The sequence below is a fragment of the Cavia porcellus genome, unplaced genomic scaffold (assembly GCF_034190915.1).
Source record: "Cavia porcellus strain 051 isolate PalLab524CR breed Dunkin Hartley unplaced genomic scaffold, mCavPor4.1 scaffold_32, whole genome shotgun sequence".
NCBI classification, from domain to species: domain Eukaryota; kingdom Metazoa; phylum Chordata; class Mammalia; order Rodentia; family Caviidae; genus Cavia; species Cavia porcellus.
The window spans coordinates 14,213,697-14,231,547 of NW_026947515.1; the positions used below are offsets into that span (position 1 = coordinate 14,213,697).

General features: G+C 35.7%; 1 protein-coding gene across 15 annotated transcripts in view; it reads right to left on the reverse strand.

The window, feature by feature from the left end:
• The window catches only part of Cep112 (centrosomal protein 112), a 607,347-nt gene that overhangs the window by 257,755 nt on the left and 331,741 nt on the right, over window positions 1–17,851 (reverse strand). Inside the window, exon 1 of one of the 15 annotated variants that reach the window (XM_063241694.1) lies at window positions 7,229–7,707. The exons of 13 other annotated variants lie outside the window; for them this stretch is intronic. In XM_063241694.1, coding sequence (XP_063097764.1) covers window positions 7,229–7,390 — 162 coding nt within the window. In that variant the 5' untranslated portion in view covers window positions 7,391–7,707. Of the gene's footprint in view, window positions 1–7,228; window positions 7,712–17,851 lie in introns of those variants that run through there. One more of the 15 variants, XM_063241688.1, reaches the window with a different exon arrangement.

Below are 17,851 nucleotides of genomic sequence, written 5' to 3' on the forward strand. Positions count from 1 at the left end.
ATGTTTATTTGTTATTTCTAAGTTTATTCCAGAGACTATGGAAGCATTTATTCATAATTCTTTCTTCCAGAGAATTCTAGCAGTTACTTGCATACAGAGAGACTGTCAGGTCAGTACTTTTGCATGGAAAAAAATTACACAGCCTTTGTTTTCTTTCCTACTTCAAAATATTATGTGCACGTGGCCGAGGATTTAGCTCAGTGGCATAAGCGCCTGCCTGATGAGTATGAGGTCGTAAGTTTGATTCCTGGCACTAAAAAAAAATATATGTGTGTGTGAAGAGATAATGTATGTGGTGATTTATATATGTATAGATTGGTAATCTATATATGTATATGTACTTAATTTTGAATAGAGTATAACATTAAAGACTTTTTTTTTTTTTGTCTTTTTCCTTTTTATCAGTACCAGGGATCAAACCCACGACTGCCTGCTTGCAAGGCAGGCGCTTATGCCCCTGAGCTAAATCCCCAGCCCCCAACATTAAAGACTTTTAAAAACACTAAACTAAAGGGAACTGTTACGTATTAATTAACAAATATAGATATGTCACATATTCATTAATTTTTTTTAATCTAGTGGTCAAACCAAAAGTTACAAAAACAAAACTAAAATACCATCTAACTTAAATATTAAAAAGCAGTCTCTGAAATTTATGATGAGAATATCTGAGGATAAAACAACCCATTTTCACTGAAAAAAAACCCTCTAAAATGGAGCCGGGATGTGGTGATGCACACATGTAACCCTAGTACGCAAGAGGCTGAGGAAGGAAGATCACTGTGAATTCACAGGTCAGCCTTGGTTACAGAGTGAGATCAAAGCCAACCTGAACTAAATAGTGAGATCCTGTCTCACACAACAGACAGACAGACAGACAGACAGAAAAAATTACAAAATGATTTCCTGAATAAGTCTCTTTTTTGTCTCTTGAAAGATGTGACTAAAGCAAAAATCATATTCTTTTTATGCTCTGTTCATATGATTTTCAAAAACCTAAAATTTCTCTTAAGAATTATTAAAAACTATGCTATTTCTAGAGTTTAAAGAGTAATGGTTAGGTTTCTAATACTGGATAATTCTGACTTGTTTCTGTTCATGAGTCTCACAGAATAAAAAAAATAAACATCATTCTCAACATCTGGATTGTTGACTAAAGTGCTGACCAATTTCTTGTCCATATAAGGAATATTTCAAAAAGACAATATGGCATCCTTTAAACATAAATTTGACTGGAAGGTTTTATAATATTTTATTTTCAGTTTGTAATCTAATAAATACAGACAACAGGGAAATCCTTTAGATGCTGTCAAATATAATCAGCTTACCCTGAGACAGCTCTGTATGTAATTTGAGCTAACAGTGAGTTGGAAATGGTTTATTCTTAATTGTATTTTATGGGAAATAAACGACTTTTTAATTTTAAAATATCTATGCTAAATATATTTTGATTCGTTAGGTCCTGATCAATGTTGATGACTTTTCTTTTTTCTATTTTCAGTTTTTAACTCCTTGCCTAGTTATTATTGTCAATACTCAACAAATGCTTTATTCATGAATGGGAAGCTTACCTCAATTAAATGGTAAAAGAGCAATTTACAAAGTAACCCTGAGAGGCAAACATCAGTATGAAATACAATGAAAGAAGTAATTCCACATTTATTTTCTCCTTTATAGGCGTGGTTGTAAGTGTATAGATATTTATTTTGCATACAGACAGGAGCCATTCATTTAAATACTGTGAAAAGGAATTTTTAAAACTTTTTGTTAAAATAGCAAAACTTTTACTGCACAATAACAAAGATTATGTGTTTTAAGACCTGTTTTGTAGAAAACAGTAACTAACAAAAGATAACCTAACCAGCATATGAATACCTCTTCTTTACTACCTTGTAACCATACTTTCTCAGTATCCAATTTCAGTGAATTTAATTCTCAGAAGCAAAAAATCTCTCAATAATTTTACTGTGAACAAATATGTTAACCTCTCAGGAAGCTGTAGGAAGGATATATAGGAATTTTCTATTGGTTTTGCAACTTTTCCTTTAAGTATAAACAAATTTAAAAAGTCACTTTCGACCTTCTTTAGAACTAGTGATTACTGACATTCTCCCAAAGTTCTGATCCCCCAACTTTTCATTGGACCCTCTCTGACTGTCTTAGGCAACACCTCATATTAAGCACCAATTCAAATTCTGCATTTTAAGTCTTCCCTCTCCCTTAAAACCTCTGAATACTACAGTTTCCCAGACTTGACAGCATAATATTCTAATGTACAAGCTTACTATGCATTGGTATAGTTTAAACTTTTCATGCTTGTATTTATAAACAATACAAGAAAAGCTCCAAAAAAGCAGTGATAAATATACACAGCTTGATTTTTCCCCAGCAGTGAGCTAAATATACAGCAAATGCTTGTCAAATATATGTTCACTAATAAACTGTTCAGGGATGTAGAGATTTGTAAATTTGCATTATCCATTGACACTCCCTTTGTGCTCTTAGACACAGTTATCAACTCAGTTATCATCTAAGTATGGAAATTCCAATCACTTTGTTTTGTTCTCAGCAGTTCTCCAAAGTTGTATTTCCTTCAATTTGGCAAAGTAGTAAGGATTGAATAAATACCATAACCCATATTAGAATTATAATAATTTCCTGGAAATATAGGCCTCAATTCTAAATTTGTAAAGCTCATTTAAAATTGGTTAAAATTATTCATTAATAATTTGATGTATAATAACATAAGTGAACATAACAAGTAAGAGTCTAAGATTCCGATGTCTCATAAGCTATTTTCCATGACCTAGGTTTGCTTCCCTGGAGTTATTCATAGGATGTCTACTGATCTGTTAAAGTCATGCAATGGGAACAAATGTTTATTTTCTTTGCCAAGAAAATACCATAGGTAAATATTCAAAACAGTTTTGTTAGCCAGAATTCACATCTGCACACACTTAAAAATGTAGTTCTTTTTCAATAACAATTGGAAATATATTCTGACAAACACACACAAAAGTGTTGTACAATATTCTATACCCCTCTGGTATACTAGGATTTTAATCATAAATGCAGAGATACAGGCTATGTTGTCACTGAAACTGATCAGTGTACTCTAAATTGTGGAATATTTGTGTGCATATGTGTGTATATTAATAGTTTTTATATATGTAACATATATATGTATATATATTTAGTATGTATGAAGAATATAAATTTCAGGATATACTCTATTCATATAACTAACCATTTAAAATGCAATAATTTAAGGGAATATAATTTAAAACATGATAGATATTCTATACAATTTATGGATTATTACTTAAATATTCTCAACTATTAAACTTACTATTTTAAAAATACTATAGCAATGAACAATTAGGAATTGAAATTAAAAATATAAAATAAATACAACTACAAAATATGTACAAAATCTACATGAGAAAGATATGAATGATGATAAAATATATTCAATTGTCTGCAAACTGAGATGTAGATTCAACACAAAATTTTTTAAAAATCCCAATCTTCTTTTGAGGGTTACAGCCATTGTTCACTCCCTATGGTCTTGTTTTGAAGTCCTATATTGTTTCCATTGTTTTGCTGAGTTATGTTTTATTCTCTTTTGTTTTGTTTGATTATGTCAAATCTGATGGCAGGAGCAGCTACTTCAAAGACAGCAAGGTATATTATGGTAGCAATTTTGGATTTACTATAGGCTTGTTCTGAAGTCCTTTACTGCATTCATTGTTTTGTTTTTATTGGTTCTATCCTACTCTGTCCTGTTTGGTTTTTACTATATCCGAAGTTATTTGCAGCTATTTTGAAGATATCAAAAGGCTTTATGGTAACTATTGTTGACTTCATAATGTTTTGAAGTCCTCTGTCTCTTACACTGGTTTATTTTGATTGGTTTTACTTTGTTATCTTCTTTAAAAAAATCCCAGTAGTATTCTATATAGAGTTCATCATGTTGATTCTAAGAAAAGCAAACAAATTATTATAGGCAAAACAATTTTGCAAGACAACAGTATTGAATAGCACCTGCTACCTGTCAGAAGGGCTGCATATATGAAAGCAATAGAAATCAAGACATTATGGTACTTGAAAAGGCAGGCATAAAGATCAATTTAAGAAAATGAGAATCCAGTAGTTGGCATAGTATACAGTCTACTGATACTCAACAAAGCTGGATAGGCAATATAATGGAAACAGGATAGTCTTTTCAACATATGATACTGAAACAATTTAATCTTTCTTTAAATTTAAATTTTTTAATTTTTTATTTTAAAGAGAAAAAACAAAAATCAAGCAAACAAAAAAAGCAAAATGACAATGACAACAACAATAAACAATAGCAATACAGGATTTCAAACCAAAATGAGGAATTTAGCAATAGTTGGTATATTGCATGTTGTTATCTTCACAACAGTTGCTCAAATTACCAGATACAGGCTTGCAAAATTGATCAAACAATATAATTTCCCTTTGAGCACTTTCCCTTTTACTATAATATATTGTAACCTTTGGATCTTATTTACTCTTTCAGTTTCTTACACTAGTGAGACAGTAAGGTGTTTACAAATGTCTGATTTATTTGACTTATGAGTATGGTAAAGCAACTTAATTCATGCTTTGTGCGTTCACAAAATAAAATGGACTACACAACTATGTATGAAACCTGAAACTATTAAACTATTGCAATAAAAAAGGAGAAAATCATTGTGATCTTAGGCTGGCAAATAGCTATTAGATATGATATCAAAAGTGTAATCGATAAAAGAACAAACTGATAAATTGCTCATCAAAATTAGAAACTTCTGCTCTTTGAGAATCTGTTCTTTCACAGAATAAAAATTTAGTCATCCATTGGGAGAAAGTGTTAGCAAGTCACATTTCTTACAATGGGGTTGTATTCAAGCATATAAGTAGCTCTTAAAATTAAGAAAGAATATACAACTGAGTACAAAACTTAAAAAATGATTTGTATAGACACTTCACCAGAGAAGATAGTCAGATGATGTGGACATGAAAAGGTATTTCATTATTAGTCATTAGAAAAAGACTTACATGTTGAGAAATACCTATAAGGACGTATAAAATGATACTGCAAATTAAAAAAATACCAAGTCCTGGGGATGATACACCATAACTAGAAATCTCATACATTGTTGGTGGGAGCACAAAATTATATAATCATTTCTGAAAATATTCTGGCCATTTATAATAAAGTTGAAAATTATATTGAACTTACAACTCAGCAATACCACTCTTGATTATTTATCTAATTAAAATTTATAGAATATTTCATAGAACACTTATATGAAAGATTAACCCAAATAAATATTTCTTAGTTAGAAAATGGGCAAACTTTGGTATGTCTGTACAATGGAATATCACTAAGCAATAAAAATGAAGGGAGTACAGCTCCACACAATGTGAGTGAATCTCAAATGCGTTACAGGAAAGAAGTCAGACTCAAAAGATTACACAATAAAAAATTCACTTATGTGATGTTCCTGAAAAGGCAAATCTATAGTTACAGTTGCTTGAGTTGGAGCTCAAGGAAGGAATGGGGCTGAGGACAAAGGCTCTGGAGGAATATCTAAGGCGACAGAACTATTTATTATCCTGGCAGTGCTGACAGCTGGTCAAAACTTGCAGGATCATGTACATATTCTATATGTGAAGTATGCAAATTTTTAAAACAGAGAAAGCAATGAAGAGTTACAGGACTACCAAAAGGAGCCACAGTTGGTGTTGAGGGACAAAAACCAGGGACAAATATCATCTTTAGTGGAGATGATGAGTTACCAGGTCTTCCAGGAAGAAGGACTAATATGTGTGAAGGTATAACGGAAGACTGCTTGCAGCCCACTGCTTGGGGTCTGTGTCTTACAGACCCATAGTTAAGGAAAATAGAAACCACTACTTCACTGTTATTATGATAGCTATCTTAAGGTATTGGCAATGATGTGGGAAAATTGCAATCCTTGGGTGCTGCTACTAAGAGTGTGAAATGATGTTCCAACTACAGAAAATATATGGCAGGCCTTTAAAAAAATTAGAAACAATTACCATATTCACAAGTTCACTTCTAGGCAAATACCTAAAAGAACAAAAGCAGGAGCAAGAAGAGATATCTGTATACCATGTTAATTATCCATCCTAGCTAACAGGATCCAAATGCCAATCAAGAAATGATGGGCTAAATAAAATGTGATATGCAATACAATGAAATATTGCCTAGCATTTTACAAAGAAAATCCTTATACTGCTACAACATATCTGAACCTGGAACATTACGCTCAGTGAACTAAACAGACCACAGAAGACTATGTATGATTCCATTATATCAGGCACCTTAGAACAGTCAAATGCATAGACACAGAATGTAGAGTAGTGGTTGCTAAAGGCTGAGGGGGAGGGAATGGGTTAAGCCTAGGTTTTTAAAGATGAAAACAGTTCTGAAAATGGAAAGTAGTAGTGATTGCACAACAATTTAAACATACTTAACACCACTGAATTATATAATAAGCAAGTTAAGATGTAAATTCTACATTTGTATGTTTTGTCACAATTTAAAATTAATTTTTTAATATTAGGAAAGATAGGGAGCAGAAATGAAATAGTGCAAGTCTATGCCCAATTACAAAGTGATAATGACTTATTTTGTTACTTTGTAAATTTTCAAGCAAGGGCAACTGGGATGACATTAGCTCATAATCTATAAATTTCAGGAATTTCTGTGTCACTCTATCTAATCTCTTACACTTCCAGGTGCCTCCTGGTCATGTAGTTTGGAAGAGTTAGATGATGATCTTGATTTTAGTTCAATACAATCAGTTTTGTTTGTCCATCATCCCTGGCCCAAATAAAATTAATCTCCTTAAGAGGAGGAGGTTTGGGGCAGTAATAAGGCATCAAATTCAGAGCAATTCTACCACTGAGCTATAGCTTAGGGTCCCAGACCCTTTTATTCATACATTTTTAAATTTTGAGACAAAATTTAAAACATAGATGTCTTGCTACGATGTCCAGGAGAGACTGGAACTTGCAATCCCCCTGCTTCAGCCTCCCATAGTATTGGATTGTAGACATGTACCACCTGGCCCATCTGGGGAAGGGCTGTTTTTGTACCACCACCATCTGATTCACCTCTGTTGTGAGATTTTTTTTTTTTTTTTAGCAAGATCTTTATCTCAAGAACACAGAGTTTTAGTCTTACCTTATTCTCTTCATAGCCAAACAGTCTTGTGTTCCTCAGGGGCCTCAAATTGTTAGGTTTCTCTTTTGTAGGAATATTATCATTCTCTTCTTGTATCCCTGTCAGTCTTAGCGCTTGGTTTTTCTTGCAAGGTGGAAAGTCTGAAGTGCAAAGAGCCCACATCTCGTTTAACCCCCATTAAAATGCCAGATGCTATAATGAGAGCTCCATCTGCAGACTGCAGCATGAGCGGAGTTGCTGCTGCTTGTCACTGATGCCTCCCTGTTCCAACATAAAGGTGACAGAGGCCCATGGGGTAAGAGGGCCTGAGAAACTTCCAGGTATCAAGAAGAGATGAAGGCAATAGTGACATCACAATCATATTGCGTGGTTTCTGATGTCACTTAGCTTAGTACCAGGGCTGAAGGGTCAGGACACTGTTTTCTTTGTAACTCTGGTCTCCCAGGCACAGGAACGGGGAAGCAGGCTAAAGTCACCCTAAGACTAAAGGAACAGGGTAAAAGTAAGACCAGACAGTGACTTCTGCACATCACAGTGCAGCTTATGAAGTGTTTATAATAGAGAATATTTACAGAGTATGGAAAATACCACCAAAAAATCACATATAATCTCATTGTTCATTTTTATTCTTGAGTCTGAGCTTCATCATGGCTTACTTTCTCTGACTTGTATCATTCCAAAGGTGTGTTCATTCTGACTTTAAAATACACCCAGAGTCTGACACTTTCTCAGTCACCTCTCAGATCTAAGCTACCATTATCTTTTCTCACCTGGACTACAAAAGTGTCCTCCCTTGTTCTCATACAAACAGCTGTAATACTTTCAATAACTCAGAGGTACAGCCCCAAGTTCTCAGAATGGCCTTGGAGGTGCCCTTGGGATCCCTCCATAGCGTCTCTTATTCTCTATACCTTGTTCAGTTCACTCTTGCCACACTGGTTTCCCATTGGTCCTTAGCTTGTACCTGCTCTAACCTTGGGTTTTTAACTGGCTATTACCTTGTTCAGCAATTTCTCCCTCCAAATGTTACCATAGCTTACTTAACTCCTTCACCTTTTTGATGAAACTAACCCTGACCACACTGACCACACTGTTTAAATGGTCCCAATTCTGGTACTCTAGACTCTTCCTTAATCTTCTCTATTCTTTTTGTAGCATCTTAGTAGATTCTCTTTAAAACTCTGTCTAAGTTGGGACTTCCAGAAGAACATGGCAGATAGATAGCAGCAGCTATGGAGGCTCTCTGAGACACCCTGCTTAGAATCCAGGAATGCTGTGGTACGAGGAGTCCTAAGCAAGGGGAAATACACCCTGCCGATCCAGGAATGAACTACGCTAAGAAAAACCAACTGGAAATCCAATCCTGGTGCAGGAACAGGAACAGATAAAATCCCAGTGCAGAAGCTAGAACCTGCGCCACTGGAAGCCATGATTTGAATTTCCTGCTGCCGCTACTGCATCCAAATCTGCAGGGCAGGGAGACAGATGTGCGAAAGCTCTGAGAACAGGAATCTGCAAATGCAGTTGAGAGCAGGACTAGCAGGGAGCCCTACATTGACTTGCGGTGAGTGAGCGGAACGGGGACCCTTTCATAGAGTAGGAGGCTCCAGCAAAGGACATACTGGGACTGGGCAGACTTGCCGGAACAGGGCGCTGCAGTGACTTCAGTCACATATTCCCCGCTCAAGCAGGATTGGTGGGGAGTGCCTGGCCTGCGTGACGCCACTAACTAAGACCCAGTAGGCTAGCCCAAACCAGGTCCCAGCGCTGGAGGTGCACCCTAGCAGTGAAGCCTTCAGTAGGTTGACCTGGAGGGGCGGGCCCAGCAGAGGCTGCCAAGGTCTGTCTCCCTAGTACACTGCAGTGGGCGGGAACACCTTGCCGGCGCAATTCAAACTGTAAGCAAAAAAGAGGAAAAATAATTGGGCCTCCTACATTCGCTTGTATGGAAGGAACAAAAAGTATAGGAAGAGGAAGCAACAAGAAAGGGTCCTCAATCCCCAATCCTGAGAATACTGATCCAGGCAAGGGAAACGCAAAGGAAGACAGAAAACATGGCAATATCAGACATGGCACCAATAGACATAAAGCAGTTTCTTCCAGAGCCTCATAGACAAGTTTAAAAATGAAGTATTTAATGAAATAAGGCAAGATATAAGTAGAATAGTTAGAGAAATGCTAAGCACCGCCCAAGAAAAAACAGATGGTGGAATGGAAGAACAGAAAAAAAGGGGAGAATTGTTTGATGGAGAAAACAGAGAAAACATAGAATATGTAAAGCAGGTTCAAAGAGATTACCAGGAAACTAAAAACTCTATCAAAAGCTGGCATAACAGCTTGAAAGAAACTAAGGATAGATTATCTGAATTGGAGGGCAGACTTGTAATATGGGAGCATGAAATGAAAAACTTCTTAAAAATAACAAGAAAACAAACAGCAATAATACAAAGGCTAGAAGATGATAAGAGGATCTATAACCTAAGAATTAAGAACATAAAAGAAGAAGTAGGGACAAAAACAAATGGACTACAAAAGCTATTTACAGAAATAATCCAACAGAATTTCCCTAATTTAGCAAAAGGAAAAGATACTCAGATGTATGAAGCATACAGGACCCCAGCCACCTACAACCCAGAGCTACACCCAGGCATATAATAATCAAAATTCCAGAAATCCAATATAAGAACAGAATACTAAAAGCCGTCAGAGACAAGAAACAGATCACTTACAAGGGAACACCCATCAGAATTACAGCAGACTTCTCGGCACAAACCATCAAATCACGAAGAGTGTGGGGGGAAATAATTCAAGCTTTGAAAGATAACCACCTCCAGCCAAGATTGATATATCCTGCACAACTGTCCCTAGAAATTGATGGAAAAACAAGGTGCTTCCAGGATAAAGAGGAACTAGGGGAATTTGCAACCACCAATTCAACTCTACAGAGAATACTGCAGGATATTCTAAAAAAGGAAAATACCAAGACTTCAGAAACAGTGGCAGAGAGGCCACAATGAATGGAGCAGAAAGTGAAATGAAGAAGACAAACTGACAACAAACGACAGAAAAAGAGCTCAACAGAAATGAGGCAGAGAAGATTGGATGGTAGGAACAGCTATTTTAGAAAAAACAAGACATCATAATAGCTAGTGCTAATTTAGTATCATCTTGCTTTGAAGTCCCATCAAGCTTTTATTCTTCTGTCTCCATCGGTCTTAACAGTTGTATCTTATTGGATTTTATTATATGTGATAATATAAGCAAAAGCTTTTATAGACAAGGAGATTATACAGAAACCATTGTTCATTTTCTAATAGTTGGTTCTAAATACTCTATAATATTGTCATTCTCTTGAGTGGCTTTACATTGTCTTGATATGTTTGGTGCTACAGAGACATTATGGTAACTACTTTTATGTCGGGATGTCTTGTGGTGAAACACTATTTTGCTTAAATGGTTATGCTTTGACCTGTGCTGTTTTGTTGTTATGTCCTCTTTTATCTCACTCTCTCTTTTTTTAATTATTTACTTTTTTATTTTTATTTTTAATTGAGGGAAAAATAAAAAAATTGCAGGATACATTATAGTAACCCACTTTGATTTCCTATTAACTTGGTTTGAAACCCTGTATTTCTCTCACTATCTTGTTTTGACTGATTTTCCTCTATTCTGCTTTGCTTGATAGTATCAAGTTCGAAAGTATAGGCAACAACTATAAAGACAGTAAGATTCATTATGATGCCCATTCTGGTTGACTATTATCTTCTTTTAAAGCTCTGTAAGGTCTCCAATGTTTTGGTTTTATTCTTTACTGTTTTGTTCAATTTTATTATAACTGATGATAGTGACAATTCTTATTAAGATAGCAAAAGGCAGGATGGTAACCACTGTTGATCACCTAGTATTTTGTTTTTACATTATCTATTATGTTAATCCTTCTGATTTGACTGACTCTGTTATGTTTGGTTTTACTCTCTTCAAAAAAAAGTAATAAGAACTGTGGGAGTAATAAAACCCAAAATGTGTAATTGTCATTGTACAAAAGAAAGGAAAAGAAAGTGCTCTAAAGAATATAAGTGTGTGTATATATATATATATATATTTAAGTGTATAAGATAGATAACCGTATTACTGAGTTTTGTTGGATCATTAAACAAAACTGTTTCCAGTCTCACTGTTTGAAATCAACACTAATTTTGTAACTTGAACAACTATTTCTAAGATAACAATATGTAATCTATTAACTAGTGATTTCCTATTGTTTATTTTTTTCTGAAATTCTGTATAACTTGTACCCTATTTCTGTTTTTCTTCTCCATAAAAAAACTCTAAGTTAAACATATGTATATATGTCACTGCTTGAAGTGTAAATTTCCCACCAGAATGACCTCTGAAGGGACAGAACCATCTGCCTATTTTGTTCACTGCTGTATCTCAAATACCCATGACTGCTGTACACAAAATAGGCCCTGAATGTGGAAAATGCTGAGTGTACTGTGGTCTGATGACTGTTCCCAGAATCCATTCTTTTACTTCTCTTTTTAAATAATAGCCTCTTTCCACTTAATAATACTGTGCATGTGAACATGCCCCTACTTCCCCAGGTATGACTTTTGGACAGAAAATTCTCCAGTGGAATATGAAAATGATGTATGCAATTTTCATAGGACTTGTTTTCCTGTTGGTTGGGAAACAGTGTAGAATGAAGCAGCAACCTTAGAACAGAAAAGCACCACAATGAGGATGCCTAAGGGAACTCAGCAGCTGACCTTGGTTCCTCAGTGATCTTGTGGATACTTAGAATCATTTGCTGCCCCTCTGGGACACCTCATACCTCTGGACTGTTATGTGAAAGAGAAATAAACTAGCTTATCATCACATTTTGGGATTCATCTTTATAGCATCTTAGGTATATTCTCAATTTTTCGTTTCATTCAACACAAAGAATCTTATTAATAGTGTTTGTTCAGTTGTTAAAATAAAACCCACATGATCACAGTACGTATTGTTTTAAATGTGCTACTAATTTTGCCCATTGATTTTTTATAATATTCGTGACAGTAATTATTTTTAGGTGGACTTCTTCTTCTTCTTATTATTATTATTTGGTACTAGGAATTAAACCCAGGACCTCATACTTGCTAAGCAGGTGCTTATGCTACTGAGCCATGTCCCCTAGATAAATTTCTTTTATGAGTTTTGATATCAACTTACACTAATTAAGAAACAGAATTAGGTAAAAATTAGAAGACATTTTTTTAAGGTCCATAGTATAGGTTACCAAGGCTTTCATTTCTATTATCAATGTTTTAGAGTGTTTATTCACTCACTTTTGAGATGTTATTATTAACTAAAAGTGACAGTTGATGTTATTTTGAATAATTAATTTTTTCAATCTGTAAAAAATAGTATGTTGTCTTAATTATCATTTCTTTGGTTATTTATGAGAATGAAGAGATTTATTTTAAGTCAACTCTATTTTTCCTAGTCATGCACTTTCTATGAGATGCTATTTCTATGGGATACTGTTCTTCTAACATGTACCATAATGTATTAAATTCAGTTATACTAGATAACTTTCAATATTTATTTAACCTTCACAATATTAGATCAAGAAACTCAGGCCCTCAAAGCACAACTATGATTCTTCCACTTGGGACAGAGAACAAAGGCAAACTGCCTCTTTGCTCAGAACTCTCTACCTGTAGTATGCCCACAGCTCTAGGCACCTTAAATACTCAGCACCTCAGGCCTGTTGCTCTCAGCTCCCTCTGTGCCTGGCCCTCCCTCACAAGGAGTCAGGCATGTGAAATGGAGATTTCATCTCTTCACCCCACTTCCCTGAGTCTCTTACTAAATAGAAAATATTTTTGGTTCTACATCCATAAAGAGCTATTGACTTGTTCATGTAGTGTGGAGAGAACATCAGTAAGGCTGCTTAAGGTGTCAAATAATTAAAATCTAGTTATCCATAACCTTAGGTTACTTTTACTGTCTCAAAGATATTCAGATAACATGATGTTTTAGCCACTGTAACATTCAGTTAGTTTTAGGGTATGAAAGAAACAAACAAACAAAAAAGAATTGTTTATCTAAAATGTACCCTCATGTTTGGGGTGACATATAACTTGGCATGGAAGCCTTTCAGTGAAAGTAGTTGGGAGAAAGGCTAAACCATACCAAGCACTAAAGCAACAGGTACAAACTGGGACCTTCCCAGGCAAACTGGGATGCACAGGTACCTTGTTAGGGGCCATCTATCAAAACAGTGCCATAAAGTATTATTTTTTCCTATTTGTAACAATTTCATTCTTATAAAGGTAGTAATGAAATAGATATATTTTCCTTTTATTTTCATGTATTTTCCCATGGCAATAAATGGGAAAAAAGGTACACTGTCCAGTAAGACAGCACAGGTTTAGCTCTTAAATTGAAAGAATTAAAAGGTGAAGATACAGTGAGTATTTAATATTTACAAAATATTTTTTAAAAATTGTCACAGTAAAAGACACATTGCCTTTATTCCCCTCAAAAGATTCCTCCTAACTTCAAAATTCTTATTCCATGTTTTTCTGGCTACTTTCTGAAGCAGCTGAGGGAGATTTTTGTAAATGTCTTTTCATGGCTAAGTGTCCTGAATCAATTCAAAATGTTTACCTTTCATGGCCGTTACCTCACAAGTTTCAGGTGCTAGATCTAGTGAATAAGGTAAATGAAGTCACACTGCGGTGTTTGTATTTGACAGCTGTCATAAACACTTTTAATTGATTCAGGACACTATAATAATTTTTATTGAATACATTTTCACTGTTACAAATTTCATTTTATTTAAATATTCACTATATTTGATTACACTATATATGCCTATCAGCACTAATCTTAAATATATATATTTTATATATATATGTATACACACAAACAGAAACAAAACACTCTAAAATGCACACACACACACTCATAAGGCACAAAATCTGCTCTGTTCTCAGCTCTCAGTATGATTATTAACTTCTGAAGATAGAATGTAAACTATAATATTTTCAGTAACTTCGCAAGTCAAATCAGTATATTTTGCTGTAATGATCTAAGAGAGTCCCATTTATTCTGGCTAGAACTGTTTTGTTTTGTTTTAATTAAGAGTATACAAAAAGACAAAACCAACAACTTCTGGTGAGTGACAGAACTCCCATTTCTGATAGTTTTATTAGAACATTAGGAAGTTAAGCAGAGAATAATAAGGAAGGATTATATTTATATTTTTTTTTAAAAACTGAAGCTCATTGGTACGATTTAGGTATATATAAATACCACATCATTATAGGGAATTTGTATCTGTATATGAAATATCTTAATTCCTACTCTTACAATATTTAACATTTCCCTTTAAAATAATAATTGATTTATAATTTTAGGTTTATCTTCTAGTATCCTTAACATAAAATGTCTTTTTATTTTCTCTAATGAAGCATTTTCTTACCCTTGGAAAACTAGACTTTGAAGTGAAGCCCCTGACTTATTCTCTCACACTGCCAGAAAATATAAGTGCTCTTTCATATGCTGCAAGAAGCAGATGAGAGAAAATATAAGACTCTGGGAAACTGAGAGAGAGCAGCCTACACCCATCTATATCCATGATTCCATGTTACACTGAGCACTGAAGCACTGCAGCTCCCCTCAGGTGTATATTTAAACATGAATAATGATAGATACTTTCCTCTTTTTGTTTAATAAACAAATATCCCAGACAATATTCCTAAATGTATTTAGTCGACTCTTGCTGAAATAGGACCTCACATCAGAACCAGATAAAGAAGGAGAGAGTAGGCCCTTCAGCCACTATCAGGATTCTCCTGTGGGTAGGGAGCATGGGCAGGGAGAAGCAGCCAGCCCAAGCCTCATACGCACCCCGCCTGCCACCTGGACTGTCTGGTGGGGAGCCAGTGCGAACCAGGAGAAGCAGCCAGCTATGCCTTGGAGAAGCCGCAAGTGTCTAGAGAAGCCCATTCCACACCCCACAGCTCCTGGGGAACCAGAGTTAGGAGAAACTCAGGGGCCTAACCTATCCCCCTACACTGTGGAAGGGTAGCCAAGATAGGAAGCACCTGGGTCTTACAACTCACTGGTGCAGAAGAACCCAGGAAAATGTCAAGATGAAAGAGGAAAAGGTGATCTCAGGCCTCCAGCTGAAACAGAACAAGTCTAGGAGAAATGGACATGGAAGAAAGCAGAAGTTGTACACCTGAAATTTCTGTCATTATGTCAACTAAAATAAAGAAACTACTTCATGAGTCTGTAAAAGTAGTAAGATAGAAATATTTCAGGTAAAGACAGAAATGACAAACATCATAAAGGAGTTTCTGAGCATTTCTAAAGAAGACATTAAAAAAAAAAGAGGAGCATAGGAGATTGAGGGAGACCTTGAATGAACAATACAGAGAAGAATTGGAATGCATGAAACAGACTTGAAGAGATATTCAGGAAATTAAAAATTCCATTGAAAGCTGGCAAAATTACTTGAAAGAAACGGAAGACTTTTGTTATGGATTAAGAACTGGTGGTCAACTTAACGCCAGCTGGATTACATCAGCATAGTGCTGAGCATAGATGTTCCACCTGAGGAAAGTTGCCAGCATAAATAGAGATGTGGAGAAGGAGAAGCTATGGCGTTGAGGCACTGAGGGTTCTCTTATGTGCTGCTGTTTGAGCTGTTGGTTCTCCTGAGAAGCTCTGGTCCTCACATCGAGCATGGCTTCCTGGCTCTGGAGGGGAAGACATGTGCTATTTGGTCTCCAGGATCAACTCATCACGCTGGCTTCCTGGCATGTACTCAACTGTGCTTGTTGTCAAGAGAAACTCGGGGCCTTGTGTTGCTGACGATGGCTGTGGTGTCTTTCATGACAGCCGTGGTCTTCGTTGTGAGTGTGATTTCTTGGCTCCAGTGGAGAGCCCTCAACCTACAGCACAGCTACTTCACCACACTGGCACAGACGTCCTAGCTTCCACCACTGACCTCTGGGCCTTCCCAGCACAGATCCGTAAAAGAGACTGGCGTGAGTCCTTCTTGTGGGCTCTAGATCTCCAGTTGGACTTGTGGGAGGTATTGTCATGAGCTCTGGGTCTTCATCTGGACTCCTGTGTGACATTGTTGTGGGATTTAGGCCCTTGGCTAAATATTCTATGCCTTTAGTGTTGTGGATATATTTCCTGAATTTTCTTGTGTTAACTCTAGGTGACCATCATAAATAATGTTATAAACTCCATGTCCTGATTCTAATTGTTCTCTGCACAACCCCTAACTACAACAACCTTGAAGACAGGATGGCAGCTAGCAATCACAAAAGGAAAGATCTCTTAACAATAATGAGGAACCAGGAAATAATTCAAAGGTTGCAAGACAACACAAAGAAAAATAATTTAAGAATGACAAGTGTCAGGGAAAAAGTAGGAGTCAACACAAATGACATAAAGGGAATATTTACAGAAGTAATAGCAGAGAACTTCCCAAGCATGGGAAAAACACTGACAAACAGATAAGTGAAGCGTATAGAATTCCAACTAGCCATAACCAAAATAAATCTACATCTAGACATATAATAATCAAGATCCCAGAAATTCAGCACAAGAACAGAATAGTAAAGGCTGTTAGAGAAAAGAACAGATCATCTATAAAGGAAAACCCATCAGAATCGGAACAGACTTCTCAGTACAAACCATCAAGTCAAGAAGAGCCTGGAGTAAAGTGTTTCAAATCCTCAAAGAAAACAACTTCCAACCCAGACTGATGTACCCTGAAAAACTTTCCAAATTGATGGAAAAATAAGATACTACCATGATAAAGAACAACTTAAGGGATTCGTTACCAACAAACCAACTCTACAAAGAGCACTGAAAGATATTTAAGAGAGATAAAGGTGACCATGATTCCAGGAAGAACAGCAGAGGGGGATCACCAAATAGAGTAGGCAACTGAACAAAGGGAAATGTGGGGGGCTAATAGCAGGAGGACAGCATGGCAGAGATGAATCAACACATTAATGTAGATGGCCTCAATTCACCAATAAAAAGAAACACATGGAGAGTGGATTAAGAAACAAGATCCATCTTGTACTCTATACAAGAAACTCATTTAAATCAAAAGGAAACTCATAGACTGAAAGTTGAAGGAGAGAAAACAATGTTTCATGTGACCAAAACCCAGAAAAATCAGGATTAGCTTGCCCATCAACTGCAGAATACGTAAGAAAGATATGGTATTTTCATATAATGGAAAGCTACTCAGCTATAAAGAAGGATAATCATGAAGCTCTTGTAGGTAAATGGATGCAACTTGTGATCATGCTCTTGGGTGAAATGGTTTGGACTCACACAGGTGAGCATCATGTTTCTCCCTAGTATAAAAAACTGAAGGAATTAGTGGGATCCAAATTGTTTAATAGATATTGTGAAAATGGTTAGGGAGGAAATGTCTAAAAAGGGAAGGTGGTAGCCATTGTTAATACCCTATTATTTTGTTTTAAAGTCCTGTACATTTTATTGTTTTGCTTTTATTGGTCTTACTGTTTTGTTTGATTTTATTTTATCTGATGGCATTGACAGCTTTTTTGAAGATAATATATTTGATGGTAG